This window comes from Petromyzon marinus, chromosome 18 (assembly GCF_048934315.1).
Source record: "Petromyzon marinus isolate PM22_M1 ecotype Great Lakes invasive population chromosome 18, UKy_Petmar_22M1.pri1.0, whole genome shotgun sequence".
Taxonomy (NCBI): Eukaryota; Metazoa; Chordata; class Hyperoartia; order Petromyzontiformes; family Petromyzontidae; genus Petromyzon; species Petromyzon marinus.
In genome coordinates, this window is record NC_133684.1 from 13,286,567 (window position 1) to 13,313,675 (window position 27,109).

The 27,109-nt window shown below is 45.0% G+C and overlaps 1 protein-coding gene across 6 annotated transcripts in view; it reads left to right on the plus strand.

The window, feature by feature from the left end:
- The window catches only part of LOC116943685 (gamma-aminobutyric acid receptor subunit beta-3-like), a 301,742-nt gene that overhangs the window by 128,680 nt on the left and 145,953 nt on the right, over positions 1–27,109 (plus strand). For all 6 annotated transcript variants that reach the window (XM_032956761.2, XM_032956763.2, XM_076067894.1 and 3 more), the window contains one exon: positions 12,091–12,311. In XM_032956761.2, the coding sequence (XP_032812652.1) occupies positions 12,091–12,311 (221 nt within the window). The remainder of the gene's footprint in view (positions 1–12,090; positions 12,312–27,109) is intronic.

Below are 27,109 nucleotides of genomic sequence, written 5' to 3' on the forward strand. Positions count from 1 at the left end.
AAAGTATGATGGTCGATTTTGCTGGGGGAAGAGTTGTGTCAGGCACAGGGTCATTTTTAGTTGCACGTGTTGCAAGTATTATGTTTATCGTGGAGAATGTGGAATCGATAGTGGATGCAGTGTAAGGATTCAGCCTGGTGGTGTTGTTGTTGAAGTAATGTGGCGACAAGTGGGTTCGGCTATGGTGGTCACTTGGAGTTGTACGACGCTCACTCCTTGGGATGTGAGGTGGCCAAGCGGCATCGTAGTGAGTGGGGCGTCGTTTTGCACGGATAATTGAGAGTTTTTCCCTTCGCACGTGGCGAGTCTTTCTCGAGCTGCTGCAGTTTTCTGGCGCACTCTCTGATGTATGCTGCTCAATAATGTAACGCAGTTCAAGGGTACTGCTCCGAAGATTGCACCGCTTAGGTCCAGCTTTAACCCAGGCAGGACCGATTTGAGTTCAAAAGCGGTATTGATCAGTATGGCTCAAACACTACTGCGTTTAAATATAATGTGGCTTCCGACTAGCTCGGAGGGATAATTCTTTCGAAAGCCATGTAAATAAAAACAACAACACGTATCAGTATGAACTATTGAGGCGAGTGCAGGCAAGACGGTGTGTGCACAATGCCAGGGGTGTCGCAGGCAAAGTGCCACGGCCGGGCTGTCTCTCTGTGGGTGGCAGTGGCCCCTTGTGGGAGGTGCAGATGGCAGTCTAGGAAAAAAAATGCACACAACAGACGGTTGCTGTCAATTACTTCCGTGCGAGACGTACATGTTCCCGCTTTGCTTTGGTCTGCATAGTGGAACTGGCAGTGGCTCGATTCTCAAGTAGACATCCCGTCGACTGTAGACTCGAATGCAGTTCAGCATTGCACAAGACCACATTGAGAGAGAGAGAGGGGGGAAGCATGGAGGAGGTTTACGTTTAGCTAATTTAAATGTGCACGGTTAGACATTGGTGGAAACATCCTTCATTATCAAAAAAGTAATTTTAGCGTAATACTGATCTGTATAAAGTGGGTCAGAGAATCCTTGCGCAGTGATCACATTTTGTGTTGTGATTTGCTAGTTGATCAGCTGGCTGGAGGTAACATAAATTAAAAATTGAACTATTTCTATTTTAATAATAGGGGTTTTCCCCATTTTTCTGGCAACAAAACTGAACACTTTTTACAAGGATTCATGTCTGCATTAACCACAATACCTGCAGTAAAAAAAAAACATACAATGATAATATATGCATTGTTCTTGAAACTGATTGGTCCACACCAAGGGACGGCTTTCTTTTGAGCCTCGACCCAATTGGTGCTCGACCAGATGACGCCAAAAGGCGTCACACAGCTCAAAGACAATGCACTATCAAAGTAATGAGGGCTCGGGATGAGCATCTACATCATCAGACCTCCTTTGCCAGTCGAGCACCAATTGGGTCGAGGCTCAAAAGAAAGCCGTCCCTTGGTGTGGACCAATCAGTTTCAAGGACAATGCATATATTATCATTGTATGTTTTTTGTTTTTATTTTGACCGCAGGTATTGTGGTTAATGCAGACATGAATCCTCGTAAAAAGGGTTCAGTTTTGTTGCCAGAAAAAAGGGGAAAACCCCTATTATTACATTTTGGTACTGGCAAAGGAGGTCTAATGATGATATTTCTATTTTAACAGGTAAAGGCCACTAAGCCAAGTATAGATCTCCTTTTCAGAAGGGACCTGGCTATCACAAATTATATATTTGACGAAGTGGCTCATCACGTGGAAATGTATAGCAGCCAAATACTCTAAACAAAGGATTCTAAATGTGGAGGGACAAGCCGGAGGACCCTGAAAAAAATCCACGCGACCACGGGGAGAACATGCAAACTCCAAATTTACAGGCGTCAGGGTCAGGATCGAACCCACGACCACATGCAAACCAGGCGAGGGAATCAACATTTCGCCACCGTTCTGCTCCCACGTTGACCAGATGCGTTGGAAGGGGTAGAAGCACCCACACCTTACCCCACCACACGCAGCAGCGACTGACTGTGGGGAACCCACTCACACGGCTGGGTGAGGCAGAGTTTAAGTTTAAGCTGAGGATGGGAGAATTTGAGATGCTTGCACTTTCGTTTCAACTGCCGCGCCATAATTTGGAATCGAACTGGCGGTCCTCTGCATTGCGAGTCCTTTGTGTTGCTCATTGTGATGCCCCTTGTGCTGCCCCTTTACACCAACGGCAGCTTTTACATCTCCAGCTGTGTGGTTTTACAGCTTGAGGTGGATTCTGAGAGAGCTCAAACGTTGGCACAACTTGGAAAAAAGTGCCCTGGTGGTGTTGGTGGGGAAGGTCGAATGTGTGAATGTGTAGATCCCATACGGAATTTGTAACGCCGGATGTTATTTAACTTGCTGCCACGCAATCCAAGCGTTCAATCGGAAACAAAGATGCTGTCATTTTGTTGCAAATTAGTTTTCATGAGGGAAGCAATTGCCTTTGGTGGAGGGCAACCGTTCGCGTGTGGGGACCGAAGGTGCGAAGAGCGGCAGTTTCACTACAGTTCCTCAAGCTGCACGTAAGAATAACGTGAGCATGGGCAGTTGTGCTGTGGTGATACTGGACCCTGCCATAAGAATGCGGAGTTTTCCCTCTCTCTGCCTTTAGAAATACCACGAGAGTAAGTGCTGGTCCACGCTTGTTTCAGCAGGTAGGCACCGACTTTAACGTATTTTTAAAATAAAAACTGCAAAACAGTGACTCTGGGCACCGAGATGGCAAGATGTTAACTACCTCGAATGGTATACAGCAGGGCGTGGGTCGAACCTGAGCCTAACGGCTTGTATTTGGAGTTTGCACTTTTTCCTTGTGGTCATGTGGAGTTTTTCGTCGCATCCTCCAGTTGTTTTCCCCCTTCACATTTAGAATCAACATTCATGTAGAGTATGTGACTGTTATTAATGTCCACGTGATAAGCCACTTCGTTGAGCTATTATTGGTGGCCAGATCGATTCTGAAAAAATTACAATATTGGTCAGTGGGCCTTACCTGGTTTAAATAAACATTATTTATAGTGTTTCACAAAAAAATAGCATAATTAGCCCACATCCTTTGTGAAAAAAGTGTAAAACAATTACAATTAGGCGTTAAAAGTGGAAGAGGTGTGGGTGAATGTACAGTGAGGGAAAAAAGTATTTGATCCCCTGCTGATTTTGTGCGTTTGCCCACTGACAAAGAAATGATCAGTCTATAATTTTAATGGTAGGTTTATTTTAACAGTGAGAGACAGAATAACAACAATAAAATCCGGAAAAACGCATTTCAAAAATGTCATAAGTTGATTTGCATTTTAATGAGGGAAATAAGTATTTGACCACCTCTCAATCAGAAAGATTTCTGGCTCCCAGGTGTCTTTTATACAGGTGCTGGGGCATATATTATGACTCCGAGGCAGATCTTCGTGTAGGGGCTCACGCCACGTTTTATTTGGGGCTTACGCCAGTTATTTTATTAAAGACCTCTCCGCACACGACTCTGTGTATTGCCCCCTTACTGCCTACAGGCTACGCTAGCCTGGTGCCAATTTCCCCCTACCCTGGGTCCCGACTTTCACCCTTCATGTTCCCGGGCCCTCCAGACGACCCTGAACCCGTGACGGGTTCCAGCTTAAATCCGCCAGGGGGACATGACGTCACCGTCCCGCCCCCTGTCCATGACGTCACAATTCGTGACGTCATCGTACCAGAGGACGAGCGTGACAATGCGTCTCTAACTCCTACTCTACACAGGTAACGAGCTGAGATTAGGAGCACACTCTTAAAGGGAGTGCTCCTAATCTCAGCTTGTTACCTGTATAAAAGACACCTGTCCACAGAAGCAATCAATCAATCAGATTCCAAACTCTTCACCATGGCCAAGACCAAAGAGCTCTCCAATGATGTCAGGAACAAGATTGTAGACCTACACAAGGCTGGAATGGGCTACAAGACCATTCCAGCCTTGTGTAGGTCTAGCTTGGTGAGAAGGTGACAACAGTTGGTGCGATTATTCGCAAATGGAAGAAACACAAAAGAACTGTCAATCTCCCTCGGCCTGGGGCTCCATGCAAGATCTCACCTCGTGGAGTTGCAATGATCATGAGAACGGTGAGGAATCAGCCCAGAACTACACGGGAGGATCTTGTCAATGACCTCAAGGCACCTGGGACCATAGTCACCAAGAAAACAATTGGTAACACACTACGCCGTGAAGGACTGAAATCCTGCAGCGCCCGCAAGGTCCCCCTGCTCAAGAAAGCACATATACATGCCCGTCTGAAGTTTGCCAATGAACATCTCAATGATTCAGAGGACGAGTGGGTGAAAGTGTTGTGGTCAGATGAGACCAAAATGGAGCTCTTTGGCATCAACTCAACTCGCCGTGTTTGGAGGAGGAATGCTGCCTATGACCCCAAGAACACCATCCCCACCGTCAAACATGGAGGTGGAAACATTATGCTTTCGGGGTGTTTTTCTAAGGGGACAGGTCAACTTCACCGCATCAAAGGGACGATGGACGGGGCCATGTACCGTCAAATCTTGGGTGAGAACCTCCTTCTCTCAGCCAGGGCATTGAAAATGGGTCGTGGATGGGTATTCCATCATGACAATGACCCAAAACACACGGCCAAGGCACCAAAGGAGTGGCTCAAGAAGAAGCACGTTAAGGTCTTCGAGTGGCCTAGCCAGTTTCCAGACCTTAATCCCATAGAAAATCTGTGGAGGGAGCTGAAGGTTTGAGTTTACAAACGTCAGCCTCGAAACCTTAATGACTTGAAGAAGATCTTCAAAGAGGAGTGGGACAAAATCCTTCCTGAGATGTTTGCAAACCTGGTGGCCAACTACAAGAAACGTCTGACCCCTATGATTACCAAGAAGGGTTTTGCCACCAAGTACTAAGTCATGTTTTGCAGAGGGGTCAAATACTTATTTCCCTCATTAAAATTAAAATCAATTCATAATATTTTTGAAATGCGTTTTTCTGGATTTTTGTTGTTATTCTGTCTCTTACTGTTCAAATTAAGCTACCATTAAAATTATAGACTGATCATTTCTTTGTCAGTGGGCAAACGTGCAAAATCAGCACGGGATCAAATGCTTTTTTCCCTCACTGTAAGAGGAGTCTCATGACACGACCCGTTCTCACGGACTCATTCTAATTATGCTACTCTGCATCAAAAGGGAGTATTCATCACAAACCGTATCCAGGAATGGTGTAACCAAAATGAATCCTAGCACGGGGGGACGTGAACTCACGTGGGCTCGCGAAAATGTATACCGTTTACACACACACGCTCACAAACGAGAGAGAGCGCTTATGAAACGGACAATACAGCCAATACAAAAGGAGAAACCCGCACTGGCTACGAGACACACGGTACGAGCAAGATGGACGATGCACGGTAGACATTCAGAAGAAAAGAGAGAAACAAAAGTTATCAAATCGTGATCATTCATCAAATCTCCGGGGAATTAATCGTTACATGCCTATTATTTAGCACAGTAATCAATGCAACACACACAGACCTCGTGAAATTATTTGTCAAGATTAAATAAAACAACACCCGAGTCGTTTTTTTTTCCACTCCGAGCTGCATGGTAATCACGCAAAATATTGTACGGTACAATGAAGCATTGTATTGGAATTCAGAAGCGCGAAGGAAAAAAATCCATCGCAATGTTGATGGGAACACATTTGCCATCTCAAGTGCATTTAAGAACTTTTTTTATTTCCTCAAACAAATTGCACCAGGACGTTACGTTAAAGGGTGCAGTGACACGCGCCTTCAGTTATTACAACAATTATGCATCTAGTGTTTTTATACTGGGATGAGAGATCCGTACTTACACCTTCATATTTGAGCTGAAAACGTTGCACAGGAGATAAAAATAGCTTGAAGGGAGAGGGCGACAGAGAATGCAGTCTCTAGCAAGACAGCGCAGTGCTCATGTAAGCACTGTGCTGCATTCATTTAGATTTTCCAACGAGTGGCAGTTATTCTTTTTCGCTCGCCAGGTAGAGAGACATTCGTTTGCTAGGGCATTGAAATGATAGGCTCAGCAGACTGGTTGGAAAATGGCAACGTTGAATATTACGGTGAATACCAGAAGGGAAGGAGGGAGGCTGTGTCACGGTAGATGGTTTAAGGGAGGCATGATTTACCAGGGTGGAAACAGATGACAGACCATTACTGCTTGGATTTTGAGCTGCTCCCTCACATGCAGAGACACTATTCCCAAGCCATTTGTCGTGGTTAATTTGAGCATGCGCATCACTGCGGATACGTTATGGGGAGACCATGACGGGGCAATGAACATTGTACAATGTGGCCTTCTTTTGATGGCGAAATTTTAGAAGTGCCACGTAGAATGAGGATCGGTTATTTATAAATAAAAATATATATACTCTCTTTTACACGGACTAGCTTGTGTTTCTGGATGTACTATGTTAAACTTATTTCGCACCGTACGTAGCCAACCGTGCTAATAGGAGGTGCTTGAAATGTTCTGCTTGACTAGGTCAATGTTAGGTCATATCCCACTCTGGGTTTACCATGCTCAGGTCAGAGTAGTTTCCTGATAAAATGAGCATTGAGGTGTGCTCCTCCCCGGCTTGCAGCCCTGATCCAGTGGCAGAAATTCCACATTCCTATGGCGGTGGTGAGTCGTTCCATAGGACAACCACTGTCCACTATCCCACGTAGTTTTAGCTTACTTTATTGACCCTAGAGGGATAATGGGCCGAGTCAACCCTCAACGAGGATTTGAATGGAATGCGCTGGCGTTGTGATTGCAAGCAGCTCGCTCGAACGCTGGCGCGCCACCTGTCCGGCAAGTAGACGCTATTGAGTGGGAGGCAAAAAGCGATTGCCTAATGAATAAATTAACCTCTCCAATAGGAATGTGGAAAATCCACCAGCCGCTCGGAGCCTCCCATAGAGACCTGCCCTTGCCCGACGCACCGAAGGTGGTACCGTGGCGGTGGGTCGTTAGCAGATGCTCCTCCCTCCTCCGTGGGGGTTGCGTGGCACCTCGATCACAATCACCCCCCCCCCCTTCCCACCGCCTCCTCCATCACCACGAGAGTTATTGCGACGAGGTCGACACTCACGGGCCAAACGGGGAAGGATACGATTTTAATAATGCAGCCACCTTGACAATTCCTTATTCCAAAATTCCGCGAGGGAGTTGTAGTTGAAAATCGGCACGTTTATGAACGCGACTCGGCGGTACGAGCGTGTAGGGTGAGATGCAATAAAAAAAGGGTAGATGATGAAATCCAAACAATAATGATGACTAACTGTACTCTCATCGTGCACGGCTATTCCTAGTGTCAATACGAAGGAAGGGGCACACACATGATTTGGAATTGGATCACTATTCTTTCGGAAAAATCCTATCAATTTGAATAAACGTAGCAATCGTTCCTCCAAACTGCAAATAACTAATAACTTGGCAATAGCCTCCTAAAAGAGCGGCGTAAGACTCCGTGAGGTTTTGTTAGGTAAACATAATAATATTTCGATTTAAAGCTTTCGTGACTGCAAGGATTCATCTTCTTTGGTTCTTTCGGTAAAGTCACGCAGAATGAGAATAAAATAATAAATTAATAAAATAAAATAACACAATAAAATTCTCACGACGTTTTGGCCACAACACAAGTGGCCTTCAGGTGAAAGGAACAGACCTGTCGGGACGACAGAGCTTCAATGAACGTTGTTAAGATTCGTAGCGTCTTTTAAGCTGGTTTAGAGAAGTGAGGCTCCTTGACAAAGAGGTTTACATATCAAACAGGAGAATTTAGCATTGAAATAGCTGAGTAATTAGCTTGTGACTGGTCATAGAAATAGCTATGTTAAAGCTTACACATCCACAGAGGCACCTATTACAAATCAAACTGGATAATTTAGCATTGAAATAGCTGAGTGATTAGCTTGTGACTGGTTACAGAAATGGCTATGTTAAAGTAAAAACCTACACATCCACAGAGCCACCTAGTATAAATCAAACAGGAGAATTTAGCATTAAATAACTGAGGGATTAGCTTGTGATTGGTCATAGAAATAGCTATGTTAAAGTCAAAGCCTACACATCCACAGAGGCACCTAGTACAAATCAAACAGGAGAATTTAGCATTGAAATAGCTGAGTGATTAGCTTGTGACTGGTCACAGAAATGGCTATGTTAAAGTCAAAGCCTACACATCCACAGAGGCACCTAGTATAAATCAAATAGGAGAATTTAGCATTGAAATAACTGAGGGATTAGCTTGTGACTGGTCATAGAAATAGCTTTGTTAAAGTCTTAACTTTAACAAATAATCTTAACAACGTTCATTGAAGCTCTGTCGTCCCAACAGGTCTGTTCCTTTCACCTGAAGAAGGCCACTTGTGTTGTGGCCGAAACGTCGTGATAATTTTATTGTGTTATTTTATTTATTCTTTTATTCTCATTCTACGTGACTTTACCGAAAGAACCAAAGAAGATAACACTAATAATAGGAATAAAACACCCTTTCATCTTACTCTCTGCATCATATAATAATTATTATGAGTAGTAGTTATTTGTTTAAAGAGCGCGCTTTGCACCAAACGCCTAACATCATATCATCTCAAGACCTTTGAAAGGGCACCCCCCCTCCCCCCATTTGGCAGCTGTCCCTGTATAGCAGAAGTTGACTCGAAACATGGCTTCCCATCAGACATAAGTCTGCGTAGAGAGTGAAACTCATTTTATCCTTGACGATGCATGGGGCGGAGGGCGGGCGCTACAGCGTTGGTGATTGGATGACTGCCGCACGATAAACTATCACAAATGGTAATTTGTGAGAAGTGCAATGGAAGTGTTTTCATTGCAAAACAATGTCGTTCGCAAACTCTGCACACTCCAGCCTGCAAAACGCCGTCTTCCCTGATTGCTTCAAAGTAGGGTAGCTCTCATTACTCTGATAGTGCATTGTCTTTGTGCTGTTCGCCTTTTGGCGTCCTCTGGTCTAACACCGTTTGAGACGAGTCTCAAAATAAAGCTGTCTCTGATGTGGACCAATCAGTTTCAAAGACAATGCATATATTATCAGAGTATGTTTTTTTGTTTGAATTCTGACCACAAGTATTGTGGTTAATGCAGACATGATTCCTTGTAAAAAGGTTTCAGTTTGGTGTTTTAACATCTTAACACCTGTTTTGTTGCCAGGAAAAAGGGGAAAATCTATTCTCATATCAGGGTAACTGCCCTGAATGTTTTCTCCTTAAGTTTTGTGCGTTTCTAAAGAGGAAATAAACTGTTAATATGAAAAAAGTCAATCTTCAAATGAGAGTTGGACAGTACTGGTCTCTGTTGACAATGCAAGATAATACTTTGCGTAGTTGCGAACATATGTAACAAAAAATAATTAGCAGACAATATGCCTTCTTTCCATACCTGCTTTTCCATAAAAAAATCAAAAGACATTTTTACACATCCCCATCAGCAGTATTTGTTCTCGCTATGGTGGCGAAATGTTGACTAATTCACCTGGTATACATGAGGTCGTGGATTCAATCCCGACCCTGACGCTTGTGGATGTTTCTCCGGGTCCTCCGGTTTTTTCCTCTACATATAACATCAAAATGTGTTTAAAGTATTTGGCTGCTACAAATTTCCATATGATAAGCCACTTCATTGAGCTATCATTTGTGGCCAGGTTGCTTCTGAAAAAGAGCTATATAGCTCAGTGGGCCTTACCTGGTAAATATAAATAGTTTTTTTTTTACTCTGGACCCGTTTCGACATTCAATGCCTCGTCAGCATAGGCTTTCTGGAACCAATGCTGGTGATGATTATTTTATATTGGCTAATGGTGACATTTCCACATTCCTATGTAAGGGGGAGATTTCCTTCATAGGAAAAAAAAAACCCACTGTGAATAATATTGTTCAACTATTTTTAGTTGAGCCAAATTTAATATAGGTGGTTCAAGTCATTATGCAGCTGATGTTGCTTTGGAAGTGTTATCTCTGAAAACTGTGTGTACAATACTCGACGCTCACGTTTGCCACCCTGATAAATGCACTCAGGTCAGTAGGCCCGACATGAGCTTTATCAAACGCGCCACAGTAGTCACTAATTTCCGATCACTCGAACAACAATCATGCGTGTAAACAACGTCTCATCTCACAGTGAGTTTCTTCTGCTTGGGACTTGAGAATGCTAACGACAGCCCATTTGATAGTATTAGTTTGAATCCGACTAAGACAGAGATTTTGTTGTTGTAGTAGAGCACACATACATATTCATTTGGGCCTAATTTGCAGCAATGGTTTCTCTTAATGTCGCAATGTCATCTGCACGGTTTTTACATTTGTATTCAAAGCACGTCTCAGAGAAAAAAACATCTCCGTGGCATTTTTATCGATGGGGCCGGTTCATAAAATTGTCATAATGCTCACTCGTGTAGGCAAGCGTGATGATGTAAACCGGCTTATGCCGACATTTAGCGTCCTCATAAGCGTCCTTGCGGTAGTTACCGAGGCCCTGTGCATAGCGTTGGACATCGCTGACAGCATTAGACCCGTACATCATTCGAAGGTGCAGGCTTGTATTTTATAGCAGCTGCCTATTTTTAGACTCCATAAATACACGCGCGGTTTGAACCTTTGCTTATCAGGTGCCGCACGGTGCTGTTTGTTGGCATTTGACATGAATTGGTTCCAATCAAATGCATTTACACGTGCACCAGCCATGCAGCTCCCGATTTATAAGCTCGGGCAATATTGGTTTGAAAAGTTGCTTACTTGTGTCAGGGGCTTGGTGAGAAGGGCAAATTAATTCGACATTGTAGTAGAAATATGCGTGATTAGAGGCCAGCTTAAAATTGCCATTTAAAGGAAAGTGAGAAATGTAGCCCGGGTTTGCGTGTGCACACCGATATACCCTTCAGTTCAGTTTAACGACAGCGTTTCTCTTACGTTGCTTCAAAATTATACAATGTTGCGGTTATTTTAGTGAGAAATACGATACTACTTTAAAAATTAGGTGAGAATTCGCCACTCAAATTGCTTAATTTGATTGGATAAGTAGTCGTTGAGATACTTTTTTTTGCATGGAGACTTGAAAATTTAATTTTAAAAAATAATTATAATCACGCTTTAAACCCCTTTGGCAATCCATTGCCAGATTAAGGACTTCCTACTCTGTGTCAGTGGCCACATTGGTCAGTATGGGGTCTTGACTGGGGTGCTGGAGTTGGGAGGAAAGGCTGCCAAAGACCACGAGATATCGATTTGGTTTCTCGTTTTTAAATACAGTAAAACTTTGGATTGCGAGCATAATTCGTTCCGGAAACGTGTTTGTAATCCAAAGCACTCGTATATCAAAGCACTCGTATATCAGTTGTGATCACGTGATGCTCGGCAGACAAAGCGTAAAGGTACTACTCGTATTGCAAGACCTCGCTCGTTTATCAAATTAATATTCATTTAAACATTTTACTCGTCTTGTAAAACACTCGCAGACCAAGTTACTCGCAATCCAAGGTTATACTGTAGTTTACAGCTTACTCGCCACTGATGTTAGCCGTGGCAGAGAGTGAAACTAGTGCCCATGTACAGCAGTACGCTAACCACTCCACCTCACCAATATTTCAATCATAAACAATATTTCAGTATTTTTTTATGATTTTACTTCAATGTTATATTTTACGATAAGGATGCATGAACTATCAAATCAGAAGAGTGAAAATCTCTCCCCACTCAATGAACATTGGCATTCCTGATCCAGTGGTGGTAATGCCACACGAGCTAAAGAGCAACTAATCTTATAACCAGAGCACAACATCTTATAACCTGAACACAAAGGCTTATTGTTGACAACGCTGTCACAGGGAAATTCATGCTCAATGTAAAGCAGAGAGTGCACTTCAGGGGTGCTGCAGTTTAATACATTTCCAGCATGGGTGTGGGAATCAAACTGCTGGCTTGAGACAAACGTGGGCTGCAGAACGGTTAGGAGCCATGATGGGGACTGCTACCTTTCCATATCGACCACCGTACACACGCTGCGTGTACAGAGATGCACTTGACATTAAGTGCTGACTCTCCCGTTTGTCCCCCGCAGGACTACACGCTCACCATGTACTTCCAGCAGTGCTGGACGGACAAGCGGCTCTCCTACACGGTCATCCCACTGAATTTGACTCTGGACAACCGTGTGGCCGACCAGCTGTGGGTGCCCGACACCTACTTCCTGAATGACAAGAAGTCGTTTGTGCACGGCGTGACAGTGAAGAACCGCATGATTCGCCTTCACCCGGATGGAACGGTGCTCTACGGCCTGAGGTGCGTTCGCATCTCCACCCGCCGGCGCTGCACGCTCGCTCGGCATGCGTGGAATGCGCAGAATCACAATTTAGTTTTTATTACTTATTACTATGTAAGGCCCAATGAGCTGTACAGCTCTTTTTTCAGAAGCGACCTACCCACAGATGATAGCTCAACGATAAGTGGCTTATCGCGTGGACATTTATAGCAGCCAAATGCACTGAATGTGTGATGTTGATTCTAAACGTGGAGAGAAAGGAAAAAAAACAGTGGACCTGGAAAAATCCACGTGAACAACGGGGAAGGAGACACCACAAAATGTACAGCAGGCATCAGGGTCGGGATCGACCGCATGACCTCCTGCAGCCACTGTCATTGTAGCCAGGATATTTTTTTGTAAAAAAAAAATCATCACGGCGGAGGTTAAGGGGAGAAATGTTTTTTGTTTATTGGAATGAGGAATTGCAGAAAGCGCCCAATCGAAAGTGCGATGTGTTTCAGACCCTTCCGAGGTTTCATCGACTTTGTTCAAGCATGCGATTTCCATGACCACAGTGTCCTCGGAGCCAAAGTTGGAGATGTATTCATAGCCTAATCTCATATTTTGTACTTCAAAAGTAACTTCATTCGATTACGCAATTATGTTTTCATGCACGGTTTCTAAAAAGTCATGTTAAGTCGATTTAATGTGGAAAAATATCACCACTCTACTCTGATTCAAATGCTTTGTCACACGAGATATGTACACTTCGGTTGCTGCTGTATCACATTCAGGCAAACTGCTCATACGATTGCAATCCCCGACTATTTGTGTTGGAATTATTTTACAATGAATACAAAAAAAATCACAAATCAATTAATCGGTATACACTAAAGAATATATACATAATAATCTGATTACAAACATGTAATTGAGTAACAGCACGAGATGATTACTTGTGCCTGCCTTTCTTTATATGATTATGATAATGCACTCCTTTTTATACGTGTACCACATTGCTCTCCAACGCTGCAGATCATTTCCAAAATCAAACATTCACAAAACACAAGATACTGGAGTATTCCAAAATCAACCAAGCAAAGAATCGGCAACTGGCCTTGTCTCATCAAATTGCAGATTACAGCCTCCTTCTATAACAGTGCCTTAATAAAGCAAAACATGAAAGCCCACGATGATAGTATAGGAATGTTCAAACACTGCCGATGAGTTACTTGACTGCAACATATATGTGGTTGTCATGCGGGATTTGAAAGCCGCGTGACCTGACAAGGCTGTTTGCTGACACAGCAATCCCTGAAAAGCCTTGGTTTTTGTTAATATTGGTGCCTTCTGTGCATATACACACCCTCTGCTGGGTTTGCATGGCATTGGGGGTTTTTACCCAGGATATCATGAGACGTAAGAATAATCCACAATCATGTGTATACAGGTGGCAGCATCAATGTATTGTACCTAATTCAAATTTAGGCTTTTTTGTACTTTCCTAAATGCTCCTGACAGCAGAGTCATAATTCACGTATGAAAATAACCCAGACATGATAGCACAAGCCTTTGACATCCTTTAAGGGCCTTTGTCATAGCCACTGCGGTCATCTCCTCCTTAGTTTTGCAGAGGGAATGCACGGTTCTCTTTGTGCGTGTCTGGAACTCGTGTCCTTGCAGTTGGCCAAGGGTGGATTACCGTGCGTACAAATCGGCAAATACAAATTTCGTTTGACAGGTGCCATATTGAGACCGTCAACCTCTCGGATAAGCCAAGAAACGTGGTTTATCTTCGGTTAGGGCCTGCGACTTGAGCCCCTCATCTCAACACTGCTGCCTCAGGAGCTCGCACACAGCCACTGAGGCCAAATGGGGAAATTGTGGACACAAGAGACTCGTTACACGACAGGGAGGATAGGCAGCGATTAGCAAGGATTGCATGGACAAACACACATCTGCGGCGCAGTAATTGATGGATTACAAGAACAATGAAGCAGGCATGTCCATTTCAGCTGGAACCATATGGATTACGCTATTTGAGAATATGTGTGTGTCCGAGGTGGAGGGTGAGGTTATAATCTTTTTACATATAAAGTATGAAGCGTCCAGCTCACTATCATCGTGCCCTACCTTTGCTTTAAGCATGAGCTGTAATACATCTTGTTGTCCATTTTTCGCCCTCAAAAAGCAACACGGCGAAGAATGGGAATCATTTGCGATACAAGTCACACAGGGATGTTGTCGGGCACCATTGGTTAGCACACCGGACTTGCAATCCAGGGGTTGTTGGCTCGATCTCCTCACGTAGTCGTTGAGACGATGGCCAGGAAGGCTACGGCGGTTCAGAAAGTGTTTCACGAATGAGCTTGGACAGGCACGCAACAGGAGCCAAGGAAGAAAAGAGCCAGACAGCGATGACGGAGCGAAATATCTCAGAGAATGGGTGAGACTGACCAATGTCACTAACGATCGCTTAAGAGAAGCGGTACATGGTGAAAACTCTTTTGGCCCTTTCCTCGCTCATGAGCTGACAGCAAGGACTTATAATGGGTCGCAAAATAGCAAACACCTGACATAACCTCAGTTTCCTTTTGTAATGGAATGAAATTTAAAAAATGAAAGAGTGTCTTGGGTTGGAAAGCAGTGCCATGGATTGTGGTGCACGCTTCCTATGCAGCGCTTTCGAAGATGCATTGGTGGATCGCTTAACAGAACCCATGATGTGCGCGAGATTAGCGAGTGGATGGCAACAGAGAATGGGTTTACTCACCTATCTGTATGGATTTTGGGTGTTATCTACTCTTCATATGCAGGGCTTCTGTGGATATTCTGAGGGGTTTTTTTTTCGTCTCATTGACACAAACTCGTTAAGCAAATGGCAAAATATCCTTCATGTGGAACCCTCCTAAAAGGAGCCGTGGCCCTCCTGAAAAAAAAGTCTTGAGATTCGGTGAGGCGTTCCTGAGTAAACGAGTGGCATGATTTCATGTTTTTTTATTAGTTATAGATTATTAAAGGTATCTCGTGACGAAGCTGTGCAGTATTCCATGACGGTGCTGGTTCAGCTGACGAGGAACTCGTTTTTGTTTCCGTATAGGGAAGGACGATAAACAGGCAATGCCCGTGCGTTCCCCTTTTACGAGTCACTAAACAAATTATTTACCATTTCTCCTGAACTGTGCAATTTGCAGTCAACTAATTCGAATTTCAAACGTTCATAGAATATTGAAAATAACTTTTACTTTTCACATACTTATGAGCATGCGATTGCAATTTGTACGCCTAACGCCCTTTCAACTGAGTGCCTTGTTAGTAAACAAGAAACGTGTGTTCGCTTCACTTCTTGCATTGCACTGAAAATACAGAGAAGCACGTTTTGTGCCGTCAAGGTACTAATTAAAATAAATATTCTGAAAGTTTCAAAGTGCAGTTTTGTGGCTGTCAAAAGGTTATATCGCATACAGTAGATGACAGGATGTATGAAACGTATTGTGCAATTGTTTTTTTTTACTTTCGGGACTTGCTTGCATTATTATTATTCTTGAAGACAATTGCCATTGCATGAATTGGAGCTCAAGCGTGAACAATATTAATCTGAGAATGAATGCGTGTGAGGTGGTCCTCCATATCCACATTCCTATGGCGGGGCCCACTTTTGGGAAACCAATGTTCACTTTCCACAAAGCGTTACTAATTTTTTTCAACCCCAGAGGCCCGACTGTGAACTTGGCAAGCTTCTGATCGGGGCTCTGGGCACTCTGTCCCAACACCAGCCGTCCTGAGATCTTAATAACGATACGTGAATAAAAGTGACAATTTGAAACTTGATATTGCTAGTGGTTGAATCGCTTAGTTTAATAAGAAAATATATATATTAATTGTTTGAACGTGCACGAACAAGCTGTGGTGGTGGTGGAGTGATGGTGCAGTGTGTCATACACCGCGATGAGACTGGCAACCTGAGAAAGTGGTATCTGAACTGTACCTGGGCACCCCCTTCTAAAAAAACCCCAGCAAAATAACAACCTAATTACATAACGTGCCGTTCATGCAAATAGCATCTCAAAAACAGTGTAGGTAACTGGTGCAGTTTTCGCACTGAGGTGCACGACATTTGCAGGCAAGCACAAAAAGCAGCCAATAATTGCCCAAACGCTGTTATCCTGTATTGGGATGTTTGGCTAACTCCTTTCATCAACCCACGTTGACAAGTGTGGAAAAGGAATGGTCAAACAATCCCCATGTGCTTGCACGGCATCTAGAGTCCTTCATCCAGTGATGGATTCAAAAAGGAATGTGAAACTATTAGTTTTGTTTATTGATTTCAAGAGGTGTGGGTATTTTTTGTTTGTGAGTAGAGAGTCTAAAAAAAAAATTCGCTATTCAGTGTTTGGAATGCCTAATGGATCATGCTACTGGATAAATCGATGCAATATTTAGATGTGTTGCTGCCAATGTCCTGACTGCAGAGAAAGACGAGAGCAGTAGCTCCTGCTACTGCACGTGCATGTGAAACGTGGAAGAGAAGAGGAGGAATAATGCATATAAGTAAATGAACAAGCGACAAATAAGACACGGTGCGCTTTAATGCTAAATTTAATTGCAATGAATAGCTTATTACGTAGCGATTCCATGCAACCCTAACATTAACTATGCAGCATGCTCTCCTTGGAATTTAAAATATTTCTACAATGTTACATTTAAGGAAGAAAAGAAAACGATGAGCAAAGTTGCATTTGTTTTTAAAACCATCCAATTAAGTCCCGCAATTAAGCAGCGTGTGGGAAGTGTGATAAGAAATTGATCACCGACAAAGTGCCTTAAAAGGCCATTAAGGACAGCAGCTCAATACCTATCGCTTCCCTTCTGCTGCCCGCGCAGACATTGCCCGCTGGTCGTGTCCCCGCGCGAGCCTCGGAGTCTTCGTTCGTAATAGGAAGCGGCTCCATTTGGGAGACTCGCAAGAAGTGTGCCGAGGAGGGGCGGCTACCCCCCTCGTGATGCTTCTTCCTGCGCTTGTCGGTGACGGAGAGAGAGAGCGCGCAATGTCGCGAGCGGCCCTCGGCTCCCCGTGCGTTGGGCGACCTCTCTCCCGCGTGTGTGTTTCGCGCCTTGCTTCATGGCCGAATGGAACATTTGCATTTCTCGTCTCCACTGATGCCCTTTGGCTTCATTATCATGCGCGGCGGAGAGCGTGGGTCCCACGTGCGTACACACCAGTCCCATGTCCTCTGAATGTCCTCCATCTCATGTCCCTTTAACAAGATAAAATATAGCTTTAACCGCGAATTAATATCGTTAGAATTCTGCGCGAAAAAAAAAAACAGCCCAATATTAACTGCTTCGGGGAATTGTGCAAACATTGTGTTTTTTTTACGAATGATATTTTCCGCATTTCGTATGCTGCGTGCGCCGATGGTTTCACGGTACGCTGCACACACTGGTAATGTTCTTTTTTCACTTCAAGATTATAAACGTTCGGGGCAATCGCTCGGATGTCTTAGTGACCAGAAAAATACGATGCCAGATGACGGTGTCCCATTGTGGCCTCGGACGCCACTCGCCTTGTTTTCCCCGAAAGCCCTGCACCTCCTGCAGAACAGCAGCGGCGGTACCTTGTTCACAAACAGACGCGCGAACGTTCCGCTGTGCTTACAGAGGAGGTGCACGGCTGGTTTTTTTATCGACTCTGCATGAGAGAGAGGCGTTTGCTGCGGTCTGGATTGCTTGTGCCCGCAATATTAGTTCTCAAAAACCCTCTATAATATTTGTTCAGTTCCAATTAGTTGTAATACACTATACACCACCACTATTAGATAATAATTCGTATTTAGGATAATCATTGTACTACTTTACTGATGCAATACCTGCATATGGTTTCTTCATTACACATTTGTCACTGTAAATGTTGCCACCGTAAATGCAGTTTGTTGCTGATTATGGTTTTGTGTTTTGATAAATACTGTCTACATAGCTTGTAATTTATTTAGATTAACGAAATATAGTAATATTTACGTCAGAAATGCGTACAAATTTACAAACACAATATTCATTAATTGAAGAGTGACAGATACTGTGATATAACGCTCATAACTCAATCATGTATAGATAATTCCCTGTCAACCACATTGAAGACATGAATGCAATGTACACGCTGGTATCACACATTTTCTACCAGCATTAATTATTCATGTTTTCACGAAGCAATATCCGGACACATAACCCTTATAGTTTTCATGCTCTTCACAACAACTAGAATACCTGTCACTCTGAGATCACAGCTTACTATGAGTTTCAATCGAGAATTTGTGCAATATGCAGAAGCCATTTTTTTATATTTTCAAAGTCAATGTGTCCCATCCTTTAAATGGCCACTTCACTTTGATCATCCCCACCAACGGTCATCTGAGGCAGTGGTGGAAATTCCACATTACTATGGTGGAGTCAGTCTGTCAAAAGGACAATCGCTGTTATATTTCCCTGGGGTTTGTTTGATTGAGCTAGGAGTTGGTGGGCTGAATGAAGCCCCCGCTGAGATTTGCATCCACTGCACTGGCTATGCATTACTGTAAACGTCAATAGCACACTTTTTCAAGATTAATATTTCAAAGGACAAAGAGCTTAAAAAACGTAAACAAATGACGGTGTTATATCCCCTGGTGTGCTTAAGCAGTTACATTCAGACATTTTGTAGATAATGATATAATCAGTCCGTTCGTGATTGTGCTTATTTATTTTGAATGAGGCAGGTGAACATTGTATAAAAAAGGATGATAAAACAGGTGTATGAAATGTGCCGTCTCTCAAGAGTCACTCTGCTATCGGGAATTTTATTCAAGGCAGAAGGAAAACGTCGCATAATTGTGTCTGACGAGCCATAATTCAGTACCGGTGGACATCCCGTTGCAATTTTGACAGCTCACGTGGGAAATTGAAGAGAGCCTGAATAATGTGCCAGCATGTAATGTCCGCGTCAAAGAACGAGTTGCCCCTCACTTGGTGCAGTCACTTTAAGCAGACTGACAGCCCAAGTCACACACGAGAGCGGAAAGCATTTACGTATAAAAAAAAAAACTCCGTTTCATACAAATGTAGCTGCAACCCAGTAATGTCGGTTGAACGATCAATGCTAAAAAATTCATTATGATAAAAACCGATGTGGCTTGGCGAGCTTAGTGGTCAGCGCACCTGTCAGTTTACACTTCGCCAACGGTGCAATTCCTACAACCGCCTGGGAGTTGCAACGGGGACTTCCCAAAGCACTCCTGCAAAGTGCATGTTAGAAAGGCGCAGCGACATTCACAAGCAGAAGCCATTGTGGAACACCGGTACAATGCTACATTGTTTACGAATATTCGCCTTCGATAAATTGTGAAATAAGTCTATGTTGCAAAAGAGATGAAGACTGTTCACAGGACCTTGATTGATTGATTTAATTGGAACAACAGTGGCAAACTAGCCTGACAAATGAGTGCCGCTACAAACAAGGGCAAACACTAATTTACAGGCAAGTGATGTATACGTATGACCCACATTTTATAACAACAGATATAGTCTGTAATCTTTATAAGTGTATGGAATCGCGTGGTTGGAAGACGATGGACGTCAGGGATGATGGCCATGGGGGGAGGATGATGGAGTGACTGCCGGACGGGGGGGACGCGCACGAAGTGCGTCGTGGCGCAGAGAAGGGGCGATTAAATCAGCTCGCTCACCGCGGGCGCTCGGTGGATACTTCATGGCAGAGCCACGAGAGATGGTGACCGCCTGGGGAGGCCTTCGTCCAGCAATTGATAACAACAACAACAACAAAATCTGACAAATTGGAAAACACAGATCAATCTGGAAATATTATCGTGACAATTAAGTGATGGATGCTGTCAGGGTTAAGCCTTGAAGTATGCCACGTGGGCACAAAGGGGCGCCACTGTGGTGAAATGTTAACTACTTCATCCTGTTCTTAGCTCTTTCGGTAAAGTCACGTTGAAGGGAAACAATAAAATAAATAAAAATATAAATATATATTTTATTGTTTCCCTTCAACGTGACTTTACCGAAAGAGCTAAGAATATGAATTACTGCAGTCACGAAAGCTTTAAATCAAAATTACTTCATCCTGGTATACAGGAGGTTGTGGGTTCGATCCCGACTCTGATGACTCTGTATTTGGAGTTTGCATGTTTTCCTTGTGGTCGCATGAATTTTTCTCCGGGTCCTCCGGTTTTCCCCTCCACATTTAGAAACATACATTTAGAGGATTTGGCTGCTATAAACATCTACATGATACGCCTCTTAATTAGGCTCTGATTTGGGGCCAGGTCGCTTCTGAAAAAAATGCTACATAGCTGAGTGGTCCTTACCTCGTAAAATATAAATAAAAATGTCTTTTTAATATGTAAAAAATGCATAATGTAGTTCCGAGGAATAGCAATGATGAGTCACACCATGCAGTTCTGGGAAAGGATCATACAAAAGAGACTGGGGAAGCTGGTGGATATTGGCGAGAGTCAGTTTGGATTCAGACAGGGAAGGTCAACAATGGATGCAATATTTGCACTGAGAGTATTGATGAAGAAGTTCAGAGAGAAGAAACGGGACTTTTCCAAGACGGAGGTTCTTTGTAAGCCATCTGGCTTCCATGAGAGATTCGTTCATGAGGCTATCCACATATACAAACACAGAGACAATTTCAACCGAGAAGATGGATTCTATCTTAGCAATCATTGGAAAGATTTGATAAATCATTTCAGTTCTTGATTGATTGTTCACGCTTACAGTGGCTTCCAGACAGCATACATAAAAACAAATTTCGTCTCCCCCCTCCTCTTTTCAAAAAATAGATGGACTAGTCCTGGGCAAACTGCCAATCGTTGCGCGTGACGCAAACGTTATTTTTTATATATATATATAAATATAAATAAATAAATATGCCGTTTTCAAAATAAATTTATGCAAACCGACACACCTGATGATGACCGTTTGAGTTATGGTCGAAACGTCGTGAGAATTTTTTATTGTTTTATATATATTTTGTTATTTTGTTGTTTCTCTTCAACGTGACTTTACCGAAAAAACTAAGAATATCTTCAGAACTGCTTGTAGTCCTCCCCCTGCACAGTTGGCTACATACGGTGTGAAAGAAGTGCAACGTACATACATACGTACATGCTCATCTCCCGTTTACAGTCCTAAGCCAGCGGTGAAAATTCCATATTTTTATGGCAGGGATGAGTCTTTCTATAGCACAACCACTGTTGACTAACCCGCACAGTGGTATGCATTTATTCACCCAATAGGTATGATGGGTTAAGTCAACCCTCTTGCCAGGATGTGAAATCAGAGCATTCTGATTGCGAGCCGCCACGCTCTGCCGCTGAGCCAGCCTCTCCTTTACTTTCTCCTTCATTTGCCTCTGACATTCTTGGGGAGGTTTCTTGCCGGATGGGTCTGTGGCTGTAACATTCACTGGGAATGTGTAGCCCTTAAAAACATTTTTGAAAGAAATAAAAAAACATGCAATGGTATGAATCGGATATGGTTACATCAATTGTGAGTGTGTTGAGGGAGTGCGCGTGTAATGCACGCGTGTGTATCAGGGTGTGTAGTGAGCCTCCGTAAGTGCTACTCACTAACAGCACTGGCTCCGACAGTATTAAAGGCTATATGGGGGATCTTTGTCTTTGGTCATTTATGGGGAGCGGTAATGTAGTGGTTAGAGTGCTGCACTAAGAACCCGGCGACCTGGAATCGATTCCTGCTTACGGCCAACATCAGTGACGATTATCTGAACTGGTTCTTGGCCTCGCTTAGGTCGACTCAGCCTCAAATGAGTACCTGGTGCGATGCATAAACATCGCCACTAGGGAGACAAAGGCATCCGGTCACGGTGCTGGCCATCCACCCCATTGTGTTCCGTGCGGGCCTTCATAGGTGTTCTCTAACCACACTTGCCCCAACAGTCTGTTCAGACGATAAGGGGAACTTTGTCTTATTTTTGTAGCAGAGTGCACACTCATTACAGGCTGTAAGAACCTTTCTGGCAGGAAAAAAACATGCCCGACATTTGGAGTCAAAATGCTGATAAATGCTGGAAATAGACAGGTTCTGACTGCTCAGACACACGGAGAGTTTGGGCCTAATTAAGTAGGTTCGTTCAAAATGTTGTTTATCTAATTGCTAAATCTGGTTGTTAGAATGATTCTTCAACTTACCGATGATGAGCTGAAACGATGACATTTGACGCGTTGTCAAACGCTCTGTAAAAGTGATGGTTAATTTGTTTGGCTATTTGGACACATGTAGGATGAACAACAACAGGAAAATGTACAGTGTGCTGTTTGGTAAAATGGAAGGAACTGGAAATAAATGAATGCCTCACAGAGAATGGCTTCACGACGACATAAGATATGGGTGCCACAAAGATGTGGCACTACTTGAGCATATTGGCACAAGACAGAGGGAAGTGGAAACAAATGATAAAATGTGCAGTGGCCACTTGCAGGCTATCTGTCCATGGATTGTGATGATATGATATGGTCTTGCGACGTAATTTTTGTTACCAAATCATCAATTGGCCGAACCCAAGATTAAATTAGTAATGATTTAAACTAATTTATCGGCGACATGACCATGTTGGCTTTGCACGTTGAACCGCACGGTTCGCGCATTCCCATCACTTTGTGCACAACTGCACATAGGGCCTGGCATATCCTGTAACAGACACCTGAATCTTTCTGCGGAATACCATTTAACTTCTTGTGTGTTTTACCCTAAATATATATTTCACTTCTGCTATGGCTGTCGTTCATGACACGAAGAGAGCTGCTTATTAACAGGGTCTTACAGTGAGCAGTGCATCACCGTGTGTCAAAGAATGGGTTCCCAGATTAAGATGTCACAGAATGACTTATGAAGTTTGTTGCTATAGGCCATTTATCCACACTAGGCGTAGCTGTTTATATATTCTGCAGAGTCATCATTTCATAACAAAATGATATTGGTGGTCCTAACAGGTGAAATATACTGAAATTTAATACCATGGGTTTTATTTGTGCAGTCATTGGTTACCGGGGGTGAACACATGAACTCACTGGACTTGATGACCTAGTATACCCTATTATACTACGATTTGTTTTATCTTACCAGGTGAGGCTCAATGAGCTATGTAGCTATTTTTCAGAAGCAACCTGGCCACAAATGAAAGCTCAACGAAGTGGCTTACAATGTGGAAATGTATATAGCACCCAAATGCTCTGAACATACATTGATTCTAAATGTGGAGGGAACACCCGGAGGACCCATAGGAAAATCCACGCGCCCATGGGGAGAGAGACACGCAAATTCCAAATATACAGGCATCAGGATTGGGATTGTACCCACGACCTCCTGTATACCAAGTTAGGTAGTTAACATCTCGCCACCGCAGCACCCATGTGTAGTGGGTTTGTAGGGAGACGGAGTCTTCGTAGGAGGCAACACGTATTTATTATAACAACAATAACTCTAGGTCCCTAACACGAAGGGGTGATGGTCCCTTATACCCACAACCTAAGGAGGTACAGCCTCCCGGCTATCGTGCCCTAAACACTGGGCTAACCACTCTTGAGCCCACCGACTAGCTGGACCTAGGGGAGGCTGACCCGACCCAGCCAAGGTCCTCGGGTCTCGACCGCTGGCCCACACAGACACGGCCCTGATAAGGGCGTCAGGTCGGGGGATCCTCAGGGTCCTAGCCTATTGACCACTGGCCTCACTGAGCCCCGGCCCTTATAAGGACGGCGGGGCTTGGGGTTCAGGGTCCTATCTTCAGGTGGATTCGGGGTCTTCGGCTTGAGTCAAACTGAGCTCAGCCGCTCTGGGGTCCGGCTTTTATGGGGCTCCCAGGGTCACCCCGCCCCTGGCCACGCCCACCATCTGGAACCTTCTCGAGAGACCTGGATTGTTGCGCAATCCCCCCCAGCCCCCCACCCGGGGCCCTGGGGTGTCCCACTCTGGTTCGCAACCGTCCCCCCGGGATGCCTGACCCACGAGTCCTGCTTAGCACAGGCCGGACTCGCTATTGCCCCCTGTTGGCCCCTGACTGGAAGTACCTGCTCAACCAAAGTGGTGGCGGCGTATTACGCCCAACAATCACCCACCACATTACCCCCCCCTCGTAGTACAGAAGAACATCAACAAACGCCAACACATGTGCCTCAATGGGATAACGCAACGAGAAAGACCCCCATAAATACCGCAGCCCACCTATACAAATGTACACTATGAACAATCTACACAAAGAATGCGAGCACGCATGCACGACCCCTCCCACGCGAGATAGCCCCCGCACCCCGGATCCCTCACAGCTACGAGCGCACCGGTCGGAACGAAGAAAAGAAAGGCAAAACACCGACCAGACGTACTGACGGGAGGGAGAGGTGGACAGTGTGGGTGCACGGGGACAGCGGAACCTAGGAGAACTGGGGAAGCTTCGAGCGAGTCCTCGTTGCGGGTCCATCATGAGAGTTCGGAGCCATTGGTGGAGGGCCGGGAGGGGCTGAATGACGAACATCCGGCACCCTGCCAGAGGTGGACGCTGGCACTTGTGGAGCACCGCCCTGCTGGATGGATGGTCAAGCAGCACAGCGATCCGTCGGCATGGGCGCCCTCGGTGAACTCACACCTGTGGCATCCGCGGGAGTGGTAAGACGGACCGGCACACAACCAGGTTCAGGAGAAACACACCCCGGCTTATCGGACATATCACGCGCACGGCCCCTGCGAGATGAAGGTGAGGTGACAGTGAGCGGCATGACGTAGGGCTTCAGGCGTGATGGGTGGACATACCAAGAGCGCTTTCCACATGCGAATCGAACACACTGGGGCCGAACAACCCGAACAATGTCCACTGGACCCTGCCAGGGTTTGAGCAGTTTTGACGATGTTGCCAAGGGCACTTGGGGGCAGTGAAGCCATGCTTTGCTTTGTTTCCCACAGACAATGTGTGCGCGGATATGCGCAATTGTATGTCCACGGGGGGGGGGGGGGGGGGGTGTCAACGTCCCTGCCGTACATCAAGTAGAAGGGTGAGTAACCTGTGGAAGCGTGAGGCGCCAATCGGTACGCGGCCAAGACCCCGGGGGAAAAGGAAGTCCCGGTCAAGCTGGGCATCATCATCGTGATGGCACAACATAGAGGTGATTGTCCGATGAAGGCGCTCGACCATACCATCAGTCTGTGGATGGTACGAAAAAGTGTGCACTTTCTAAGTATGTCCAGCACCACTAGTTCATTGACACGGGACACCCAAATCGATTGCAATGGCGGGCAGGCTGGCCTAGCTGGGTGCTTTCGCCTTGAACACTGGATGCAGCTTTTTAACATTTCCGCAACATCGTAAGCCATCCCAAGTCAAAATAAATCCAACTGCAGAGTGGCGAGCGTCTTATGGATGCCCAAGTGTAAGAGCCGTTCGTGTGCAGCCCATACGGCCCTGCCCCGCAGGGTAGTAGGGACAAAAAATTTGTAGCGGCGAGAGCTGACATCCCAAGACATGAGGAGTCCTATCGCGGAAAATGACTGCCCCGACACTTTCCCGGCAATTTGAGTTCACAGCACGTACGGCACGGCGGCGCAATCAAAGAGGGAGGCGTCCTCCATCTGGATGCGTCCCCATTCATCAAGACCCAGATTGAGCAGCGAGTCACGGGCGACCAATTCATGCATCCCGTTAGGGGAGACTTTCCCCGGGCCAGTCACCCCAGCTGCTGCAGCAAGGGGGGATGGGAGCGCATTGACAGTGGCCAACTTGCACCTCCCTGAGCCCGTAAAACACATGCACCCCTCACCTGGGGGAAGGCGCGATAAGGCATCAGCGTTTGAATGCCGCGTGCCCTTGCGGTAAACCACTGTGAATGCATAGTCCTGTAGGACCTCCAGCCACCGTGACAACTGGCCGGATGGCTGGTCAACTTTCAGTGCGTACTGTAACGCCGCATGTTCGGAGCGAACGGTAAAGTGCTTACCGTACAGGTACAGCCGGTACTGTTGTACAAAAAAAAAACATTAGCCAGCAGCTCACAGTGGGTAACGCAATAGCGTTGCTCCGCCGGAGACAGCGCCCTGCTGCCATAGACGACTACGCATTCGATGCCGTCAATAACCTGTGAGAGCACCCCGCCAATGCCAGTGTTGCTGGCATCAGTGTCAAGAATGAAAGGGAAGGTAAAGTCAGGGTAACACAAGGGAGGAGCATTCAGGAGGGCATTGCGAAGAGCCCTGAATGCACCGTCCTCCACCTCCCCCCACTGAAACTTTGTACCTTTAGCCGTCAAAGCATGAAGGGGTTTGGCTTTGACACAAAGCCCTCAACGAACCGGCGGTAATAGGACGCGGATTCAATAAAACTACAGACTTCGCCCACAGACATAGGCGTCGGCCACGTTCGTACGCAATTCGTTTTTTCCGGGGTCAGTGGCGATGCCCGTACGGCTGACAATGTGTCCGAGATACCGCACCGACTCATGCAAAATAAAACACTTTTGAGGTTTAAATTTGAGATTCGCAGCATGCATTTTGACAAACACAGCCCTCAACCTATCCAGGTGTTCCTCGAATGTATGACTGAAAACAATCACGTCATCAAGATAAATGAGGCATGAGTCCCACTGGAGCCCAGCGAGAACCAGCTCGATGAGTTGCTGGAACGTCGCTGGGGCCGGTGCAGACCCATGGGCAGATGATTAAACTCAACGAGGCCCTGTGGTGTGCGGACCACGGTCTTAGGTTCAAACGCCTTGTCCAAGGGCAGTTGCCAAAATTCGAACAAAAGTTCAAAGGTGGAAAACTACCGCGT